The sequence below is a fragment of the Mya arenaria genome, chromosome 10 (assembly GCF_026914265.1).
Source record: "Mya arenaria isolate MELC-2E11 chromosome 10, ASM2691426v1".
In the NCBI taxonomy this organism is placed as follows: domain Eukaryota; kingdom Metazoa; phylum Mollusca; class Bivalvia; order Myida; family Myidae; genus Mya; species Mya arenaria.
Genome location: NC_069131.1, coordinates 7,165,013 through 7,189,441, shown reverse-complemented (window position 1 = coordinate 7,189,441; position 24,429 = coordinate 7,165,013). Strand labels below are relative to the sequence as shown.

General features: G+C 34.8%; 1 protein-coding gene across 7 annotated transcripts in view; it reads left to right on the top strand.

Annotated features, from left to right (window-relative positions):
• Positions 1 to 23,967, top strand: part of LOC128206680 (potassium voltage-gated channel protein Shaw-like) — a 91,382-nt gene extending 67,415 nt beyond the window's left edge. For 3 of the 7 annotated variants that reach the window (XM_052909290.1, XM_052909289.1, XM_052909291.1), the window contains exons 3-9: positions 3,163 to 4,078; positions 10,729 to 10,755; positions 14,440 to 14,622; positions 15,870 to 15,917; positions 16,932 to 16,982; positions 18,898 to 19,023; positions 21,008 to 23,967. In XM_052909290.1, the coding sequence (XP_052765250.1) occupies positions 3,163 to 4,078; positions 10,729 to 10,755; positions 14,440 to 14,622; positions 15,870 to 15,917; positions 16,932 to 16,982; positions 18,898 to 19,023; positions 21,008 to 21,153 (1,497 nt within the window). In that variant the 3' untranslated portion in view covers positions 21,154 to 23,967. Of the gene's footprint in view, positions 1 to 3,162; positions 4,079 to 6,176; positions 6,216 to 10,728; positions 10,756 to 14,439; positions 14,623 to 15,869; positions 15,918 to 16,931; positions 16,983 to 18,897; positions 19,024 to 21,007 lie in introns of all 7 variants that reach the window. The other 4 variants (XM_052909292.1, XM_052909293.1, XM_052909294.1 and 1 more) reach the window with 4 other exon arrangements.
• The last annotated feature ends 462 nt before the right edge of the window (positions 23,968 to 24,429 follow it).

The window sequence follows — 24,429 nt, the reverse complement described above, 5'->3', positions numbered from 1 at the left end:
TGTCCTCGTTTTTATTATGTCTTTTACACCTTTTCTATTGGATATTATCTATACTGACTTAACCATTATTTTTCACTTACTGAACTTACCATGATTGTTTAACTACTAAACTAACCACGACTGTTTAACTACTGGACTAACCATGACTGTTTAACTACTGGACTAACCATGATTGTTTATCTACTGGACTAACCATGATTGTTTAACTACTGAACTAATCACGATTGTTTAACTTCTGCACTATCCATGATTGTTTAACTACTGAACTAACCATGATTGTTTATATACTGGACTAACCATGATTGTTTAACTACTGAACTAATCACGATTGTTTAACTTCTGCACTAACCATGATTGTTTAACTACTGAACTAACCATGATTGTTTAACTACTGAACTAACCATGGTCGTTAAACTACTGACTTAACCACGATTGTTAAACTACTGACCTAACCACGATTGTTAAACTACTAAACTAACCATGATTGTTTAACTATTGAACTAACCATAATTGTTTAACTATTGAACTAACCATGATTGTTTAACTACTGAACTAACCATGATTGTTTAACTATTGAACTAACCATGATTGTTTAATTATACTGAAATAACCATGATTGTTAAACTACTGACCTAACCACGATTGTTAAACTACTGACCTACCCATGATTGTTAAACTACTGACCTAACCACGATTGTTTAACTACTAAACTAACCATGATTGTTAAACTACTGAACTAACCATGATTGTTTAACTACTGAACTAACCATGATTGTTTAACTACTGAACTAACCATGATTGTTAAACTTCTGACCTAACCATGATTGTTTAACCACTTAACTAACCATGAGTGTTTAACTACTGAACTAACCATGAGTGTTTAACCACTGAACTAACCATGAGTGTTTAACTACTGAACTAACCATGATTGTTTAACTACTGAACCAACCATGAGTGTTTAACTACTTAACTAACCATGATGGTTTAACTACTGAACTAACCATGATTGTTTAACTACTGAACTAACCATGAGTGTTTAACTACTGAACTAACCATGAGTGTTTAACTACTGAACTAACCATGATGGTTTAACTACTGAACTAACCATGAGTGTTTAACTACTGAACTAACCATGATTGTTTAACTATTGAACTAACCATGATTGTTTAACTACTGAACCAACCATGAGTGTTTGACTATTGAACTAACCATGAGTGTTTAACTACTGAACTAACCATGATTGTTTTGCTACTGAACTAACCATGATTGTTTAACTACTTGACTATCCATGATTGTTTAACTTCTGGACAAACCATGATTGGTTAACTACTGAAATTACCATGATTGTTTAACTACTGAACTAACCATGATTGTTTCACTACTGAACTAACCATGATTGTTTCACTACTCGACTAACCATGATTGTTTAACTACTTGACTATCCATGATTGTTTAACTTCTGGACAAACCATGATTGGTTAACTACTGAAATTACCATGATTGTTTAACTACTGAACTAACCATGATTGTTTCACTACTGAACTAACCATGATTGTTTCACTACTCGACTAACCATGATTGTCGAACTACTGAACTAACAATGATTGTTTAACTACTGAACTAGCAATGATTGTTTAACTACTGAACTAACCATGATTGTTTAACAACTGAAATAACCGTGATTGTTTAACTACTACCCTAACCATGATTGTTTTGCTACTGAACTAACCTTGATTGTTTCACTACTGGACTAACCACGGTTGTTAATTGTCTGGCATAACTATAATTGGTTAACTACTGAACTAACCATGATTGTTCAACTACCGGACTAGCCATGATTGTTAACTACTGAACTAACCATGATTGCTTAACTACTGAACTAACCATGAGTATCTGACTACTGAACTAACCATGATTGTTAAACTACTGAACTAACCATGAGTATCTGACTACTGAACTAACCATGAGTGTTTAACTACTGAACTAACCATGAGTATCTGACTACTGAACTAACCATGATTGCTTAACTACTGAACTTACCATGAGTATCTGACTACTGAACTAACCATGATTGTTTAACTACTGGATTAACCATGATTGTTTAACTACTGAACTAACAATGACTGTTCGTTTTAAATTCTGAACTACTGAACGATCCCTGACTATTTTTTAAACTACTGAACTTCTGAACGAACCATGATTGTTTGTTTAAATAGCTGATCGATTGAACGAACCATAAACTTTGTTTTTACTACAGAACTAATGAACGGACCATGATTGTTTGTTTAAACAGCTGAACTACTGAACGAACCCTGATTGTTTGTTTAAACAGCTGAACTACTGAACGAACCCTGATTGTTTGTTTAAACAGCGGATCTAATGAACGAACCATAAATTTTGTTTTACTACTAAACTACTGAACGAACCCTGATTGTTTGTTTAAACAGCTGAACTACTAAACGAACCATAAACTTTGTTTTTACTACTGAACTACTGAACGAACCCTGATTGTTTGTGTAAACAGCTGAACTACTGAACGAGCCCTGATTGTTTGTTTGAGCTACTGAACTACTGAACGAGCCCTGGTTGTTTGTTTAAACTACTGAACTACTGAACGAGCCCTGTTTGTTTGTTTAAACTACTGAACTACTGAACGAACCCTGAGTGTTTGTTTAAATAGCTGAACTACTGAACAAACCCAGATTGTTTGTTTAAACTGCTGAACTACTGAACGAACCATAAACTTTGTTTTTATTACTGAACTACTGAACGAACCCTGATTGTTTGTGTAAACAGCTGAACTACTGAACGAACCCTGATAGTTTGTGTAAACTACTGAACTACTGAACGAACCCTGATTGTTTGTGTAAACTACTAAACTACTGAACGAACCCTGATTGTTTGTTTTAACTACTGAACTACTAAACGAGCCCTGATTGTTTGTTTTAACTACTGATCTACTAAACGAGCCCTGATTGTTTGTTTTAACTACTGAACTACTAAACGAGCCCTGATTGTTTGTTTTAACTACTGATCTACTGAACGAGCCCTGATTGTTTGTTTTAACTACTGGACTAGCCATGAGTTTTAACTTCAGATCTGTGCTTACAATGATTGCTTGTTTTAACTACTGAACTAACTATTACTGTTTGTTTATTTCAGGTTATCGCCGTTGTATCAGTGTTCTTCATAGTAGTCTCAATCCTGTCATTTTGTCTCAAAACTCACCCGGAAATGCGCGTGCCCGTGCTTAGCAACGTAACGACCAACTTCTCGCGCGGTAATATCACGTGGCGACTGGAGAAAAGCAAAACGGAACCACACGAATCGTTCTTTTATATAGAATGTGTTAGTAACGCTTGGTTTACGTTTGAAATAATTATACGATTTGTTGTGGCACCAGGAAAATTAGATTTTTTAAAAGCACCAGTGAATATCATTGATATTGTGGCGACTCTTTCATTCTACTTGGATTTCCTACTCACAAAGTTGAAGCAAGAGAGTGACATCTTGGAGTTCTTCAGTATCATTCGTATTATGCGTCTGTATAAACTCACTCGGCACTTTGCTGGTCTCAAAATCTTAATCCACACGTTCAAAGCGAGCGCCAAGGAGCTCGTACTCTTGATCTTCTTCTTAGTGTTAGGTATAGTTGTGTTCGCGGCTCTCATATACTACGCCGAGCGGATACAGTACAATCCTACAAATGACTTTGAGAGTATACCTGTCGGTCTCTGGTGGGCCATTGTCACCATGACAACCGTCGGCTACGGCGACATGGTTCCGAAAACCTACGTCGGGATGTTCGTCGGCTCCCTGTGCGCGCTGACGGGTGTGCTGACCATCGCTCTTCCCGTGCCCGTCATCGTGAGCAACTTCGCCCTCTTCTACTCTCACACCCAAGCCAGATCAAAATTGCCGAAAAAGAGACGGAGGGTACTTCCCGTGGAGCAACCCCGGGGGCCTAAGGGACCCAAGGGCGTGGGCCAGCCCGGGGGTGGCGGGCCGCAAAACCGCCGTATGAATGCAATAAAACATCCCCATCCAGGAGCCCTTGACGTAAAAATGGGACGAATGGGTACGTAAAATGGGCCTGTTTTAATTATAATAGTAGAGAATATTTGATACAATTATAGCTATAATTATATATGCTTTGAATACATATAATTTATTGTCTAATTGATATCGATTTCAATTTTCCCATATCTGCTTTTTCGTATTTGAAGTTAACGATATATTTAATTCTATAAACTTAATATTTATATGTTTTACAAGTACATGTATATAATACACATTTCATTTGCCCTGCTAATTATATAAAAGTAAACCATCTATTTACGATATGACAATTGAGTTCATATATTACCTGCACTGAATTCCAATATATCTTATCTATGTACTAATTACAATCATTTCTCCGTATAACGATTGTATTTGCACATTTATAGTGCTACTTGTAATGTTCATTATCGTAAACATTACCTGTGTTTATCGCTAACTACATCACTATACCCCCTCTGTAAAGTTCTCTCACAGCAAAAATTGCCTCGATTAATTGCAAAAAAATAATCTTCAATTAACGTACAAAAACTCTCTACCTGGCATTTGTAAGGTCCATTTGTATTACGTCATGACATCGATGCAATTTTTACTTGCTTCATAACAGCTTCTTTTCTTTAGTTTTACAAGGTTATGTTTGTTTTATACCCCCAGGAAGCTCTGACATTTCATTTTAAGGCTTGAACCATAAACAACAGAATTCAAGCGAATTAATTGTAATAAAAAGTTGTCACATGCAAGCGATGGTTTAAAGGCAGTATTTTGTTATTTGATAATGTTTCGAAATAAGAAATAACAAGCCATACATGGAGTCATTCTTTCTGATCATACTAATGACATTCACAATAGCGTTAACGTGCCCTTTAAAGGGGTTGTTATAAATCATTAAGGTTCGTTCTAACCTTTGCCAGCGTCTTTCATGACTAATTTGAAATTGTTTGAATGTGTCTAAAGGCTCATTTCTTCAAATCGTACCTCTCTTACCCGAAGAACCGTTCTGATTTTATAAGATTATCTCCCTTATGTTTAAAACTTAATAATTGCGCTTTCCCCTCGAATATCCCTAAACCCTTATCTACTGGTACTGTTATAAATGCTTTGCATAATGATTTTCTTTCTTCTTATTCTTAACTCCGTAATATTTATTTTAATATTTTGTATGCTATAAGCTTAGATTAATGGCGAGTTGACCACGGGTGTACGAACCGTGTAAACCATCCTCACAATGACCACGGGTGTACTGACCGTGTAAACCATCCTCACAATGACCACTGGTGTACGAACCGTGTAAACCATCCTCACAATGGCCACGGGTGTACGAACCGTGTAAACCATCCTCACAATGGTCACGGGTGTACGAACCGTGTAAACCATCCTCACAATGACCACGGGTGTACTGACCGTGTAAACCATCCTCACAATGACCACGGGTGTACTGACCTTGTAAACCATCCTCACAACGGCCACGGGTGTACTGACCGTGTAAACCATCCTCACAATGGCCACGGGTGTACTGACCGTGTAAACCATCCTCACAATGGCCACGGGTGTACTGACCGTGTAAACCATCCTCACAACGGCCACGGGTGTACGAACCGTGTAAACCATCCTCACAATGACCACGGGTGTACTGACCGTGTAAACCATCCTCACAACGGCCACGGGTGTACTGACCGTGTAAACCATCCTCACAACGGCCACGGGTGTACTGACCGTGTAAACCATCCTCACAATGGCCACGGTTGTACTGACCGTGTAAACCATCCTCACAATGGCCCCGGGTGTACTGACCGTGTAAACCATCCTCACAATCACATCCCCCAGATTCATCACATTTTTTTATTTCATTTTTTTACAAAACTGCAAGTCTAGACTAAACTGATTATGTAATAAGGTAAGGGCAATTGCTGGTGTATCTTATTAAGTCTCTATTCTTACAGACAAAAGACTGTACACGGTCCCATGGGACCAATTGTTGATTTCCATTATTTAATAAAACAAAACAGAACATCTAATGTATATACCAGGCAGTCACAGACCGCCGTGGCTATAAAGCAACATATGTGTTTAGTTGATGTACATGTAGAATTATAACTCTTTTTGACTACTATATTTAGCAATGGGCGGCGCGTTGTCGGACATGCTACCATTTTGTAGTAAGTTGTTTTAATGTCAGTGAAAAGTGAAAACATGCAGTCTGATAAATGCCTCCGAGTTGAAACAGAAAACGACGCCTAACGTGTCAACATTCATTTATGTTTAATGTGAGCTATATGCCTTCGGTTCGTGTTATTTTGTTCGTTGAAAAGGTCTTAGTACTAATTAATATTAAACAGGTTTTTTTTCCTAATTTGCATTCAGTATATGCTGACATACAGCTTTTAATTGCATAGGGCCTGTTCGTAGATATCGGCTGAGTGTCCTATTCATTACTTATCAGTATTACCATTCAGTCCCCATGGGTAATAAATACAGGGGGGGAATTATTTGTTGTTTTCACTTTGCCGACCTAACAATATTTTAGGAGAACATTTAATACTTGCCTTAGTATACCCACAGGGGCATAGGAGAGAACGCTATGCTAATGTACCGTATCAGACTGAAAAACATACTGTAACATAGCCCAGAATGGCTTTGTGTTTTATAAAGAGCACAATGGAAAATGAAACATAATACAGCAATGTGGAGATACATTTCACAAAACTGATGTTTTCACATTTCACTGACAGAAGTGAATGGCCTATGTAAAATTGAGGTAACACGTTAAATCCGGGATAATGTTATGACAATTTTGCATGGGGCCATCGACGCATGGTGTTTGCCGAAGCGATATGTTATGCAGAATGACTGGACGTGTGCAGGAGTTGATCAGGTCTTACTCTGTGGCCGAACTAGTCTGCCAAATGTTGCCTTTAAGAACGACATAAAATAAATCGTTGTTATAGCCTTCAATTTGTAAAATCAACCGTTTTGATGATGTGCTAATATATTGAATGTAACAAACACAGCTAAAAAGTTGTCTAAAATGTTGTTACTATTACTATTACAAATGAGTAAATGTTCGAAAGTTAACAACGATGACGTTAACAACGTTGATAAGTTTAACAAAGTTCTGAACAGTTCTTAATAACAAGTAAAAACGAGTTTGAATAGTGGTTTTCTATTGTTAACTTTGAGCAAAAAGGGGAGGCATTGTATCCTCCGTCAAATAAAATCGAAATGTAACCTTAAAGCTGCGCTCTCACAGATTGATAACTTTTTTTTTTTTTTTTACTTTGAACGAGACAATTTTTACGTGAATGTCTGGAAACTACTGATATAAGACTGCTGATAAAACCTCAGCTGGCAGTTGTCATATTTACGTTCGAAAGTTGTTTTATGGCTAAAAGCGTTACTAACGCTTTAACGCTGAAAGGGGTGAGTTTTCTGGCCATAAAAACAACACATTTTTAAACGGAAATATGAAAACTTGCGATCTGATCTTTTGTCAACAGTCTTATATCTCTGGTTTTCAGACATTTACGCAAACATTTACTGATTCTAATACAAAGATTGTCTTGAAGGTGTCAATACAGTCGATCTGTGAGAGTGCAGCTTTAAACTGTCTGTCGGAAATTTGGTAGACTAAATATCGTTTCTAAAGCAGAGTAAGACCAGCGTGTGCATTTTACGTAACCAGTGACATGGGTTTTGCATTTTAGTTTTCAGCATTCGTTAAATCATAGACGCTACATGGATTAGAAAACTTCATGATATCTATATATCTCGCAAATATTTATATTTTCACGGTCTTTTTTTTAAAATGAATGTAAACTGCTGTCTAGCTTATATAAAGTAATGTATGCTTCCACTATAGTTGTCTTTATTAAAGTGTGACTGACCAAAAATAAATGTGACTACAATACCATAATACATTGTTCCATATGTCTATATTTTTTGTTTCGTTTCATGGAAATTATTATTTAGATGATAGTCACTGTTTTCTTGTATAAATACTTTTTGCATACATCATATACCACATATATATGTAACCAGTATCAATACCCACTGTTCAACATTTGTGTACTATGTAACTGGATGTATTTGCATATATTTATATAACCAGTCATATAACCGGATGTATTTGCGTATATAACCAGTCTTACATTACTGTGATGGTTTCTTTTCTGTACTTACATGTATTGACTATGCAACGTTGTGCTGGCGTTTGTTAGGTTAGTTCAATTTGAGAATGTTGTGACAAACGTAGCTTTGAGTATACTTGGTAGAGCGATTTGAACTGTTTTAAGGAGTAAAGCCCCCGCCATATGTGACTACAATCAGGGCCCAATCTTACTGTTGTCACTATAACATGTACACGTCCATTATAGACTTCAGAGTTAAGGTGCTCAGCGTAGCCAGTAAAGCGATTTAGCGCCGCATCTTATTTTTAAAGAATATTTAAAATTAGCCGATGCGTTGTTTATGAATGTATAAATGTGTATTAATTCATATACTCATTCTTGTGAGTCACCATACCTTACAGTACGGTGCTGTTTGTTAAAAAGCACTAAAGTTCTAAATGAGCATATAGTGTGAGCCCATGTATCAAGGAACATACACCATAAAGACAGGGCTTCTCAAATAACTTACACAACATAGACAATGTTAATAAAACAACATAAATTACATAGACACTGCCACTCAAGTAACATACATTACATAGACATTGTCACTCAAGTAACATACATTACATAGACACTGCCACCCAGGTAACATACATTACATAGACAATGTTACTCAGGCAACATACATTACATAGACAATGTTACTCAGGTAACATACATTACATAGACACTGCCACTCAAGTAACATACATTACATAGACACTGCCACTCAGGTAACATACATTACATAGACAATGCTACTCAGGCAACATACATTACATAGACAATATCACTCAGGTAACATACATTACATAGACAATGTTACTCGGGTAACATACATAACATACACATTGTTCTCGGTAACATACATTACATACACAATGTTACTCGGGTAACATACATAACATAGACAATGTTACTCAGGTAACATACATAACATAGACAATGTTACTCGGGTAACATACATAACATAGACAATGTTACTCAGGTAACATACATTACATAGACAATGTTACTGAAGTAACATACATTACATAGACAATATCACTCAGGTAACATACATTACATAGACAATGTTACTCAGGTAACGTACATAACATAGACAATGTTACTCAGGTAACATACATTACATAGACAATGTTACTAAGGCTACATACATAACACAGACAATGTTACTCAGGTAACATACATTACATAGACAATGTTACTCAGGTAACATACAATGCATAGACAATGTTAGTAAGGCAACATACATAACATAAACAATATTACTCAGGTCACATACATTACATAGACAATGTTAGTCAGGTAACATACATTACATAGACAATGTTACTCAGGTAACATACATTACATAGACAATGTTACTCAGGTAACATACATAACATAAACAATATTACTCAGGTAACATACATTACATAGACAATGTTAGTAAGGCAACATACATAACATAAACAATATTACTCAGGTCACATACATTACATAGACAATGTTACTTCGGAACTATTCTTTACATCGTCAATGTTACTCAGGTTGCAAACATTACATAGACAATGTACAATGTTACTCAGAATCATACATTGCATGGACAATGTAACTGAAGTAAAATACATTACATAGACCATTATACTGAAGTAACATGCAATATATAGACCATGTTACTCACGTAAAATATAGTACATTAACAATGTTATTCAGGTAACATGCATTTTATAGACAATGTTACTGAAGTAACTAGCGTTACAAAGACAAAATTACTGAAGTAGCATACATTACATTGACAATGTGACTCGGGTAACAGCTCAGGTCCATTCAGGAAAAGAAACATTGCGCAATGGTGACTCGAAAATATGGATGGTTTGAGTGAAAGATATAAGGCCTCTTGCATATTTAAAGAAAGCTGGTACGACTGATATGTTTGGATAGAAATACAACAAAACACAACATTTAGTACAGTACAAGGCCAATCTAAATTAACTGCTAGATTTTCCTTCAAGCATATACATTTTAAATTAGGGCGAACATTTTATTTGTTTATTTTTATTGTTAATGTTCGTACATGACTGTTTCACCTTTGGATAGTTGGCTATTGGCTATGCTCTTTTTTCTTGAATAAGGAACTATATAGCTGTGTTTTAGACGAAGTGTGAACACGATCGTAACAATTCTCCTTTTTTACATGTGAATGTTATACATTGTCCCCGTATGTATAAATAAACGCCGTTCCCGGATAATACCGGACCGATACGAAAATAAAGACCCTATTCATTATTTTTTTTGGTTAATAACATTTTAGGGGCGGTGGAGAAAAGTGGGGGCGGGGGGATAAAAATCTAGCAATTAAATTATAGTCGCCTTAGCATGCGTTTTTAATTTAAATATATTGATGTAGATCTCAATGTTGGCAATACATGTAAGTACAGTTTTCGGTTTAGATTGGTAAAAATAAACAACATTTAATAGAACGATAGCCACAGCAAATGAATGCTTAAATATAAATACATATTTTCATTATCTTTCTCAGGACCATTACATTACGGAACGAATTATGGTACGTACAGGCAACTAGGTTCGATTGCTTATTCTGCGGAACTGCGTTTCTTCTTTTTGACTTACGGAATAGTTCTTGCAATGCGCATGCGCAATGTCAGATTATATTAATTGTAGAATACATTCTAGTAAATCAAATTTAACTTCAAAATATCTAAATATAAGACTTTCAAAAGTTCGTGGTTATCATCAGCCAACTGTATTTAACTAAAAACAATATAATATATTTGCTTTTTTAAATAGTTTGCAATTTGAAGTAATTCGAGTTGATTATCATAATCATAAGATAAATATTAGCCAGTTGTTATAGTAAAATAGTGTTTTTACAACTGGCTGCAGATCAATGTCTTGGCATTGAATTATGTCTAGAGAATGGAGAGAGAACTATATCATGTATCCCATAAACTACTTCTTCCTTTATCTGACGTGCTACTTTACATCCATGTTCTTGTTATGTTGATAATATACCATGCATCTATATGGGGCCGGATCTCACTTCCTCGGTTCTCTTTTGGACACGTCTATAACAAACTCGTTCCTATTTTCGCCATGCAATTATCATTTTTTGTTTTATTTTCTCTTAGAATGGTTAATGTTTATAATCATTTATTTTAAATCCTTTCTCTGGAAAAAAATATTTTCTCTTTTTTTTAAATAAAAACTAGGATGCAGTAAGCTTTAAATGAATATGACATTCTATTCAATCTAATGTGTTATACAATCTCGCCATTTTTTGTTGTTTTGGGTGTGGAACTATAACGTAATAATCACCTTTTTTCCATTTCATTTCTCTATCGATCACATGGCACACGCAGCACGCTTCCATGTATATATATATATATATATATCACTTATCACCAATGGTTTTTAAAGTGATATATTGGAGGTTATGGATAAGTTTGTTAATGTGTGTTAAATATCCTTCATGTTATTCAATTCATGCGCAATTATAAAGTACCATTCCGCAACGTGATGTATGTAGCTGTATTTATATGTTACGCTTTGTATATTAAGTTGAATACATATTATACAGTTGTTCAGTAAGTTCTTTATGTCGGACCCACGCATGTGCTTGTATCTCAGCCTCTATATGACTGATGCCAATACTGATCATAGAGCTCTGTCCTTACGTTTGTAACCCTTGACGGGTCAGGAAAGGTGTATGCCAACATTACCTGTTATTACACATTCATTATTATTATTAGCATTATATCGTACTCGATATTTAAAGGGAAAAGGAAGACAATGTCTTCAAGTTAAAAAAAAATCATTTGGAACTCCTCGGCCAATTTCTATCGAAAACAACCTCGGATGAATGCCGGTTCATCAGTGGAAGTCGTTCGTATTTTTAAAAAACAATAATTATAATTAATTGTAGTGTTTTAATTTCTATATCCAAGTGTAAACTGATTGCCAATGAAGTAAATTATGTTTATTGCAGAGTAAAGTTATTAATGTTAACTGCTAAATTGAAATAACTACGCGATCTACTTGCACCAAATTTTGACATTGTAAACCGTCCATAAACACCCGAGGCATTCGGAACTCCTCGGCCATTTTATCGAAAACAACCTCGGATGTATTTGGACGGTTTACATACTCAAAAAGAGGTACGTTTAAGTCCGCTGCAAGTAGATCGCGTATTAATTTTATTTAGCAGTTAAACTTTATGACTTAACTCTTGGAAAATCTTAACTATGTTTGCAATAATATACTTCACTGACAATCAATTTAAACTTGGATCAATAAAAACAATTCTAAAACACTATGTTTCATAAATGATATAATTTAAAAAAAATACTTCAACTGATGTAACGGCATACATCCGGGGTTGATTTCGGAAAAAATGGCGAGGAGTTCCGAATGCATCCGAGGTCGTTTTCGATGGAAAATGACCGAGGAATTCCGAATGAAAAATATGTAAGTGCGCATGCGTGAGCTGACCTAAACTACTGCTGTCTCATGTTCTAATTTTAACTGTTTCTTTCATGATATCATATATATCCGCCGTACCCTGATAATCATGGCTTTTTCTACAGGTGGACGACATTGTTTTTATTTTTGTGATGGCCTAGGTATGACACAGTGCAGTTTGTCAAGATTATTTTTTATCACGGAAGTTGGGATTTGTATTCAGTAATATCCTCTTGTACTTAGAGTTACATTCGGTGTCAACTATTACTTTATAGACTTCACCACATTGTGTATTTTGATACAAATTGAGAACAAGAAAAAATAGAATCATATTTATCATCGATTAAAACAAGCCAATCAAAAGCCAACTATTTCGTGTTCTCTATTTCGTTAATTGGCGTACGTGACTAAGACCTTTCATGTATTGGGCTGTAATGAGTTTAAATGATAATGTTTACAAATTAAACGGACTTATAACAGAGATTGATGTTGCGCTCCTTTTTAAAACATTGGTTTAATTGCAAAAATCATTAAGTAAAATCGTTGCATATATGTAAATGGGGCATTGTTTTATACATGTGTTATCATAATTGTTTGAACTTCCTCATTAGTTAAAAAAGACAAATATATATGATAGAATATGTTCACAGTTTAAACGTTATTTATTTAATTCATCACATGTGCACTTCTTTATTATGAACAGAATTTCTCACTTTCCGTAAATATATTTTTGGATTTTTTTTTCGAACACGATTAATGTCAATCTATGTAAGCGTTTATAGAAGATTTGTTATCGGAGATAAGACCAGGCCCCAATATCACGAAAATACTTAAGTCAAATCTCAAACTCAGTCTCAACTCATTTCACCATATAAAAGCATAATATTCTTCAAAATCGTGCATGTTTTATACTTTTAAGATGCATATTTTTTTATAGAATGTTTTGATAAAAAGACTTTGTCAATATTTCAAAGAAAACTAATTCTAGAGCAAAAATACACTTAGCATTTTATAAAGAAATTACATAATTGTACTCAAATACATTTTTGGCTGTAGAATACATTTCCCTTGGAATTCGACCAAAGGCTTTTATCAGCATATTCTATGATAGAATGCGCTTATAAAACTGTAAAAAAACATATGTATTTTTAATAAATGTTGATGCTATATGGTAAAATGTGTTGAGACTGAGTTTGAGATTTGACTTAAGTATTTTCGTGATATTGGGGCCAGCTGTAAATAGAAGCTGTATCTCCCTTTTAAAGAACATATTTAACAAATACTGTTTGAACTATTGTTCTAGGTTTTTAAACGCACATTTTATTAGGTTTAATAGTCATCACATTGACGTTGAAAGCTATTTTTTACATAAAAATCATATGCACAAATCATTATTATACCATGTTTTATGTCATCAAATTATTTGTCTTATAGATGTATGCTTGTTTACTAATTAATTAACATGGCATTGTACAAGAACACAAGTTAGTGTGTATATAGTATACCGTCTGTACTCGTGCAGCTACGTCAATAATGCCGAAAACTGACATAACTATTTAGTCGTAAACTATTAGGTATACGTATACAGCTTAATCACGCTTATGGTATAACTTACCAAGTGATGCTCTTTTAGTGACCCATAAGTATATTAGCATAAACTGACACCTTGCCTTATAGTGTAACGTACGGTAACTTCACTACAGCCACACCGATCATTCATGTATATACTATTTGCCATGTCACCCTAACACCTCCCTGCATGTGTCCCCAGGCCGGAACGGCGAGGAGTCCATCCCCATGTTAATGATGAACCACACGGACAAAGACGAACCGCACCCCGCGGCCGGTGGGCCCCCACAGCGCCCCCGCGTACCCTTGGAGGGTAAAAACGCCCCCAGGCTAGTGGAGATCACCTCTAACCCCGGTACTCCTTTAAAAGTGACAGAAATACCCGGTTAGTAGCCACAAGTGTCGAGCACACACTGCTTTAGCCATTTCCCTTCTCACCGACAAGCCTCTGTAATCCTTTCACCTAAAATATTTTTTAGATAGAACAATAATTAAGCATCATTGTTTTTGCGATTCTTTCAGGTCAGGTTTTTTTCAAATATTTAACCCACCTTGGAACTAAAAGATCAGTTTAAGGCGGTCATCAGTTGTATATAGTAGCTGTAAAATATAGTCGAATGTACTTATTAGAATACGTGTACTTAGTCTAGTACATGGGTTTAATTTTAAGCTGTATTTTATGATTAAAGTGGTGATATTAAAGACAGAAATAAAACTCATGGGAACGACAGCGCTAAAGTCACGTAGTAAGTCTCACTTTGCTTTAGTCGTTAAAATTAGTTTCGTCTCTGATATAAAATGTTTGTTCTTTACGAAATCAGTTTGATGTTTTAATTCCATAAATAGAGTAGGAATTGAAGTCTTCAGCTTACAGTGTATCTGTACATACTGGATGCAAACACGGACTTGTTGTTAAGTTGTTCTTAAAAGCATAACCTTTGGCTATTTCAGACATATTTAGTTTAAACTTATTTATTTTACAACGATTGTGAAACAAGTTATTACAACATTATATCAATCACTCTCGTAGGCACGATTTTACGCGAGAGTATGGTCTTGTGTTGTGGGCGGGAAACGTAGTTACCGGAGGAAACCCACTTGTCCGGCCTGGTGCCCACAAACCAAACTCACATGCGCCCAGGCCGGAAATCGAACCCGACCGGTCGCCTAGGTGAGAAGCGAGTGCGCTAACCACTGCGCTAAACGGACAACCAAATATATTAAAATGCAGACATATTTGTTCATAATATAATGTAAGTAGGCTGTTTGAAATACAGTAATCCAAACACATGCTTCAAAACAAAACATGACCCACCTTGAAGAAGACACGGAATGTCTCGTAAAGTACACAATATAGCTGGTAATTTACATATATTTTATAATGCATACACACTAGACAATATTACGTATGTTCGAGTCAAATGGAAACTACTAATTATAACACGTATTTACATTACGTGCAAACACTTCCCCCCTTTCACGTGTAATGGTACGACGCCATCCATAATTGAGTAAGTAAAGCAATCTTTAAGGGGGTTGGAGTATGATAGCTTAGTCCGTCGAAGGGGTTACGAGTTCGAGTCCCGTACGGGGAAATTCTAAGTATACTAATTCTAACACTGCATGCTTCAGGCCCTGATGAGAAACCAATGCTCTCAAAAAGCAATCCAAACATACCAGGTACTTAACGTCATGCGCACAGTTTCATTTCTTTTACATGCACACTCTCAATTTTGTCTGTCTCTTATGGAAGCGTATACCGTTTATACCGATGATTCCATCATGTAATCTTGTCGACTTGTTTTATGTCGATTTGGGAGTTATAACACGACAGGTTGGCAAACTTTTACTAACTGGCTATGTTGAATAAATTATTGTCGGCAAATGAAGTCAACCACGTTATCTCGACATAATTAATATTCATTCGGCCTTTTCAGTTAATAAGTGAATAGAGGTCGACATTATTTGACAACATTTCGTGTTATAATGCAAAATACCGGTATAAAACAATTCGACAAATCTACATGATCACAAGATCAATTTAGTGTATGTGCTTCCATAGACTATCGTTATACGACACCATGATTTGAACTCATTATTTGCACTGTAAAGCAATTATTTTATTTCGATAACCACACTCTGTTGAACAGCTGGTTCTTTGCATTTTTGTCTGACTGAAATTAAATTTCGTGCAAATATGAGTTGCACACGTACCGCAAATATCCGTTACAAATTGTGTCTCTTTGTTTTGTTACAGTTATTATTTTGTTGCTGTGATATATCGCTCTTCTCTATCTAAATACACTCCCATTAATTTGCTAGCAAAATATCTTTGAAATAAATAAAAGAATATTCATAGATTTTCAAATACTTTTCGACGACTGGGATTTAATACATTTAATTTCTAGTTGAGCTAACTTTTATCCTTTAAAATAAATACTATATGTCATGTAATAAGTCGTAATTATCGCCGAATGCAAAAGCACACTATTACCAGTATCTTTAAAATCACCTACTGACTCTCGTATTGCAAAGTTGACGACACTTAAAAAATGGTTGATTTTAAACGTGTTTGACCTTATAGCCATGTCTACGTACCGTATACTTCCTCACGTAAATATAGTTTATAAAATGCATGTTTAGTTTCATCCATATTATATGATACCAAATGTATTCTCAATTCCACCCATATAGCTGACGGCAGACCCTGTGCTCAGTCGGGTCGGAAATCATTTCCAAATCAAGGTATAGTGTATATTCCGTAACCTTCAATTACGTTACATTTACGTGTCGCTGTTGTATATAGGTTTCCTTTCAAAGACTTTGTTGGGTCAATTTGCATTTTATTTCAAAAGCACCATTCCATGTTGATACTAGGAGTTTGTTTTATTTCACACATTTCGAATCATTTATCAGACATTTGTGTCCAATCATGTAGTTTACGTTATACTTAGATGTTTCTGTTGATGTTGTGTAACAAAACCCCATTCAGATATTTTGAAACCCAGCGGTGCTTAATACATACATACAATGTTACTTTATACAATATTCAGTCACAGCTACCAAGACCCAATATCACAATACTACTTAAAGTCATTTCTAACATTCAATTTCATTTCCCTCAAAATAGCTGAAATTAATTCAACATTTTATACACTTGTACTCTCTTTAAAGTGCATCTCACATAGGTTGAGTTCACTAAAAATAATTATTGATACCCAATAGAAAAATGTTCCTGGATCCAAAACTGTACACGATTACAATTTTATTTCAGTTATTACTCAAGCTATATTGCTGTCGAATTACCTTTCTTAATTTTATTGATCCATGCTGTTTTATGAACGCTCTTTTAAAACGAGACAGGTATTTAAAAGTTTGTACCATGCCGTGTTGTTATGTGAAACTAATGAGTTGAAGTTATGATTGAGAAATGACTGAGGTAATTTTGTCATATTGGGACAGGATATGATTATGTTACTATATACTGTAAGTCCACTGTATTTTAATGGACAAATAGTAACATGAACTCGGTACAGATCACAAGCGACCATCCTTGTCCTTGTTGTTTACATTAGAGTATTACTTGTTCTAACACATGTAACAATAGTATATGCTTATCTTAGACTTATGCTTTACATATTTGCTTCAGATTATATCCCATTAAATCGGTCATTATTGGGTACAGGTAACGGAGACTTCATCATTATGTTTTGATCCACCCTATTTCTCTGTAGTAGTGAATAAGCACGGTATTTTGGACAAGGTCATTATGACACATTGTCTAACACTGTCATCAAAAATGCACATATTCTTTCTCGCATTTTAGATTGTCTATATATGATATACAAGAGGCCTTATATTTGACAGGACATTATTAATGAAGAAATTTGCTTGACTTCTCAGAAGGATGCACAACTGATTAAACGTAGTTTAAACGATTACAAATGTATTCATCTACCGTCGTGTTTAAATGTTAAATAGAACTTTGAGAAGTGGGGACAAACGCTTTTGAATTTGAAATAAATAATCAACTTTTACTATTATATTACTAAGAATGTTTCAACGTATATTGCATCTTTCTTAATTTATTTGTTATGCATGTGAAAAAATACTTTGCATTTTTAAAGAATGGATAGTGCATGCAAAAATGCTTAAAGTATGAAAAACGTATGGTTTCTTGTTGTAACAATACACCAACGATAATTTGACGGTTGTTTTAAGTACGTCGCATGCATTAGTGATGCCTTATTGGATAAAAAAAGATTTTCAGACTGTGTTGTTTTTTTGTAACCTAGATATAATCATACACTTATCAGATACTTACGTATTTCTATATTATTCCATTGATTGCTACTGTTCCTGTAGTTTTCCGTGTATTATTCCGATACATTACTTTATCAAATATGTAGTTTAAATTGTTTGTACAAGAAACAGGTAAAAGTAGGAAGGTTTACTCAATAACTTGTTAGTTATATTTATTCGTAAGTATTGCAAATGCCATAGTTTCCATTCTCATCAAAACAAGGAAAAATAAATTGGTTTTCCATATCGTTCTGCAGGATATAAATACACATATCGCACAGTAATAAAACCAAACCTTAACATGAATGTCAACTCACCATGCTTATACCTAAAACAAGCTAAATTATTTGTCCCATAGACGCATCATCGACGGCCTTGGCCAACATAATGCGAACCCCGGCGGGAAACTCTACTTCCGTTGTCCATGCCAAACCAAATTCCTCCAGCATCGCTACAACGCAGCCTAACGCCAATTCTCACTCAGGTAACGGATAATTCACTTTCACTCTGTAACGTATATAACAGATAAAACACTTCCACTGTTATCAGTGTACAATGCTACTGTATGTAACGAGGAATTCACGTTCACCGTGTAACGTAGGTTACAAGGAATACACGCACACCGTGTAACGTAAGCAACGAGGAAATCACGTACACCGTGTAACCTAGGTAGCGAGGGATACACGTAAACCGTGTGCCTTAGGTAACAAGGAATACACGTACACCGTTTAACATATGTAACGAAAAATACACGTTCCCCGTGTAACGTAGGTAACGAGGAATACACGTACACCGTGTAACGTAGGTAACGAGGCATACACATACACCGTGTAACGTAGGTAACGAGGCATACACGTACACTGTGTAACGTAGGTAGCGAGGAATACACGTACACCGTGTAATGTAGGTAACAAGGAAAACACGTTCACCGTGTAACGTAGGTAACGAGGAATACACGTACACCGTGTAACGTAGGTAACGAGGCATACACATACACCACGTAACGGAGGCAACGGAGAATTAACTTACATTGTGGAAACGTAGGTAACGGAGAATACAAGTACCCCGTGTAACGTAGGTGACAGAGAATACACTTACACTGTGGTAACGGAGAATACACTTACAATGTGTAACGTAGTTATGTAGTGAGTTGTTAAATGTTTTGTTAGAAAAAAATGTCACTATGTTCTATAGGAGTATAATTTTAAGACAATGTGTCTGCGCAATATTCAAAGTCTAATCTGTCAGAATGTAATGAGCAGCTCTCCTTGTGGTAACGGATAGGTATCTACATTAACAGTGATGTTAGTATTTAGATTGTGATTCAGATTATTCTTGTCGCTGACGTAACGGATATTACTCGTATAGTCAAAGATTAATATTATAATTTAATTGGCTTGATGATAGAAAGAACTCAATGTGTCATACAATTGCTGCATCAGAGTTCTAAGTAGTGGTATACACTTATGATGAACTGATTAATGTTGTTGGTTTTTTTGGTTTTAAGTAAATACCGTTACCAATTAAAGTAACTTTTGATTTTGCTTTACGCCCCATCTATTATTTAGTTCATCGCTCAAGGTTTAATTGAGGTATGTAAGTAAGACTGAGAATAAAATCCTAGAACTGTTTCGTGCTTGTCTCTCTTCTGCGTGTGTATTGACCATTTCTGGTTTGGTTTCTCTTACTTGAAATAAATCATCTCTCTTCTTGCTGCATATTAATGTACTCATAAAGTGACATAATTAGTTTGGACCATAATTTTTAAAGCGAATGTTTATATTAAACATGTCCAGAGTATAATATGTTTATTCTATTTTGAATAGAAATATAAAAACTACATCTGTGTGCTTTCTACGTAATACTAATAGGCTTTCTTCTATGGTAGATCTATGTTTTGTCATTCTTGGCAGCTACTACACTTTGTATGAAAATTACGTTAAATCTTACGTGCACTTATTTACTAGAACGTCCGAAGATCTCTGAAGTAAGTTTTAAATACCCAAATATCAGCTGGTTATGCTTAGCAATGTCTCTACCAAAAATTGCCTTCTTACTAATATTAAACAATCACTCGCTTTGATGTTATAAACATTAAAATGTATACAATATATTTCTAATTCAGATCAATTTTATATTCAGTGTGATTTGGACGATACAATTAATAAGGAAAAGCACATTTAAAACATGGACATAATAGTATGTTCATATACGCGCACATGTATATTCATATGCTTTATACGCACGTCAACTTTTTCAGCTTAGCAAAAGTTTTGTTATGTTGTTTTTGTAAAAAAAAAATAGACTGATGTTATACATTAATTACTTCCTGCAACAAGATGTTTAGATATAGTGTCTTAACGCGGTAATGTATTTAAAATAAAGTTTGAGATAAAAATTTAAAAAAATAAAGCATTGATTTACGAAACAGTTAAAGTGTACTGTATACTTATTTTAACTTCTTCCAGATATCGTAAAAACCACTGATGTTATAGTCAGAGACGCTAGTTCTGTGAAATCTTCAAACTCCATAAGCACTGAACAACGATCAGCGAATCAATCACCCAACTCCAGTCCCCACGCTTCAAACAATTTAGTCGCTGTACATACGTAGCAGAAGAGAAAGTGACGTACCGGAACCGGACATGACGTCACAAGGTCTAAATGCGCATGTGTGATATATTTAAACCGGAAATACCATGTGATCGACTAATTGCAGGATGCCATAAACATTTTGGACTGAGTTACTTTATCTACAATTGTTCATCGAGCATTTTTCCACGATCTTATATTCTGTTTTGGTGTTCAATAGATATTTGATTGTAATATACATGAATGACTGTGTACATTGTGAAAGGTCTTGACTTTTGCAGGGTAAGGCATTATAGACACGTGTCTCAAAAGTAGGTCTAGATTGTTCCGTAAATATATTATTAGCGCATGAAAGCTATTTTCTAAATGCCATTTGAAACAAACATTTGTAACTTTCTAAATGAGCTATTCGGTGACAAAACCTCGTATGTCAGTGACTGTATACCCCTGATGTATATATATATACCATACATTTACATACAGGGACACTTCAATATATATATAATATGGTCAAGACAAGCATACACTAGTATATAAGCTAATATTCTGGTTATGGAAGACATTCATATTTTCACTTTAATATAGAGCTGAAATGCAGGAAACCTGCTTTGGTAAATGTATGCCTTGTAGTATTATGGTCAAAGTTGCCATGGCAACGGATACAACATTGTGAGTTTATTTTCCTAATAATTTCTGTCTTTATGCAAAACACATTAGAACCCCGCTATTTTGCCACTTTAAATTTGAATTAAACAATTAATGTTTTATGTAACAAATACAGGTTTTGTCATGGAACAGTTCAAATGTATGCATATTCCATACATAGTATTAAAGAACATCTCCATGTCGTACGTTTTCCTCGAGTTGTAATACGTAATAAGTTATCAAACATCTTATTACCATTATCTTAAGGAATGCATTGTCTGTTGCATAAGTAAGAAATACATGCGTACATCAAATAAGATGCCAAAATCTGACTGATCTTGGTTTCTAATGTGTGTGTAATGATGGAACTATATAGTATAATCAAACAAACATGAGAATGCATTCATTTATATTCGACACAAAACCTCATGATAATGTTTTGTAATTTGAAAGACGAATAAGTCAAATCTATTTGGCCGAGGTCGGGCAAAGATAAGTAAGTTATTGCCCGAGGCCTATCGTTAACTTGGTCATCCCCAGTCATTCAATAAGTATTTTATAACATGGCATTAGATTTGTTTTTAAATTATGCACATTTAAGTTTGATCCTGAAAGTTCCCATTCGGAACTCCTCGGCCATTTTATCGAAAACAACCTCGGATGTGTGCCGGTACATCTGTTGAAGTAGTTCGTAAAATTTTGAATTATATCATTAGTTAAATGTAGTGTTTTAGAGTTGTATTTATTGATCTAAGTTTAAATTTATTGTTATTGAATTGTATTATAGCAAACATTATGAAGAATCCCAAGAGTTAAGTCACAAAGTTTAACTGCTAAATAAAATTAATACGCGATCTACTTGCAGCGGACTTAAACGTACCACTTTTTGAGTGTGTAAACCATCCAAATACATCCGAGGTTGTTTTCGATAAAATGGCCGAGGAGCTCCGAATGAAAAGTTCCATGTTCTAGCTAAAACGTGTACCGGACACTGGCTATTAGAACTACAAATTTCCGAGTGATTTCCCTTTTTAAAGGGAAAATGTAATCTAACAGCTGATACATAATAAAGTACGAACCGCGTAACTTTTCAAATTACAAAGAACTATTTCATGTTTGGAAATTGATTATTTTCTATCATACTTTATAAATAAATGAAAGGCAAATACATCTATATGATTTATATCGATTTTTCTCCGAAACATAGCATAATGCATTCGGAACTCCTCGGCCATTTTATCGAAAACAACCTCGGATGTATTTGGACGGTTTACATACTCAAAAAGAGGTACGTTTAAGTCCGCTGCAAGTAGATCGCGTAGTAATTTTATTTAGCAGTTAAACTTTATGACTTAACTCTTGGAAATCTAAATTATGTTTGCAATAATATAATATATAATATATAAATGATATAATTCAAAATTTTATGAACTACTTCAACTGATGTACCGACATATATCCGAGGTTGTTTCGCTAAAATGGCCGAGGAGTTCCGAATGAGCATAATGAATACGCAATTAACCAAAAGAAACCATTTTACCCACAAGAGAACTCGGAGCTGTTGACCGTCTTAGTATTTACTTGTCAAAAAGCAAACACTATTGACGGGTGGTTTATATAGGAAGTCATGTGATAATACTGACTACTGGCTGGATGAATTTATGTCCATTCTTTATAATAATGTTTATTTAAGTGCTTTAGATATGTGCTTTGTACCAAGACAATTTAAATTGCAGTAAACAAGTAGCTTATTCTGGGAAACCTGCTTGTAGTTGGTCATATACTTATAAATTAAGTATTTGTTCTTAAAATGATAATGCTTTTTACGCGTTGTTATTAAAATTAGCATGTTCATGTAATTACTCTTTTCCGTTTGTAGTACAATGTGGTCGATACATGCCATATTTGATACATAGTATGTACAGATCCGTGACAAAATCATGGTTTATATCAAAGGTTCCAATCTTGAAAAAAAATACTTAATGAAATGATTTGTATAACACGTGCTGACACGTGCATATAAGTTCCATTTGACTAGAAAAGATCAGTAACTGTTGTGCTTATGGTAAAACAGAAGCAACGTTCGATCACTTCTTCGGAGTAATAGTTCTGAGAACTTATATTTCAAAAGTAAAAGCTTTATTGAACAGTTTGGTCACAGTTTATTTTGGGGGATTTTCAAGTTAAACTGATTCACTAAATTATATGGGGGGGGGGGGGGCAAATGAGAAGGGGGTGGGGGTTGCACCCTGTCCTTTTTTGTAGCATATGCACCCTTCTGCCCTCTTCGAATTCAATGCTATAGATGGTCATATATTAAAATCATTTTGTTTAAAAGCTTAGTATATGCTTATAAATACATAAAAACTTAACATATCTGGCAGTGTGTTGAAACCTTTACCTATTTCAATAAACATACTTCTATTTTTTCAATTTTGTAACGTTCTTTAGGGGTTTTTTCAGCCCGATACAATCACAGTTACCTTACCACTTTAACCCTTAACACCCTGTCCATTAACTGCAGCACGCTACCCTTTTTAAAACCTGTTTAAAACCATTACAAATATGTAACTGAAATGCTGGAGCTTTCGATGTTTTCTCTCGTTCTCGTTGTTAACAGGGTCCCACTATTTGTTTTATGCGTGCTATATTT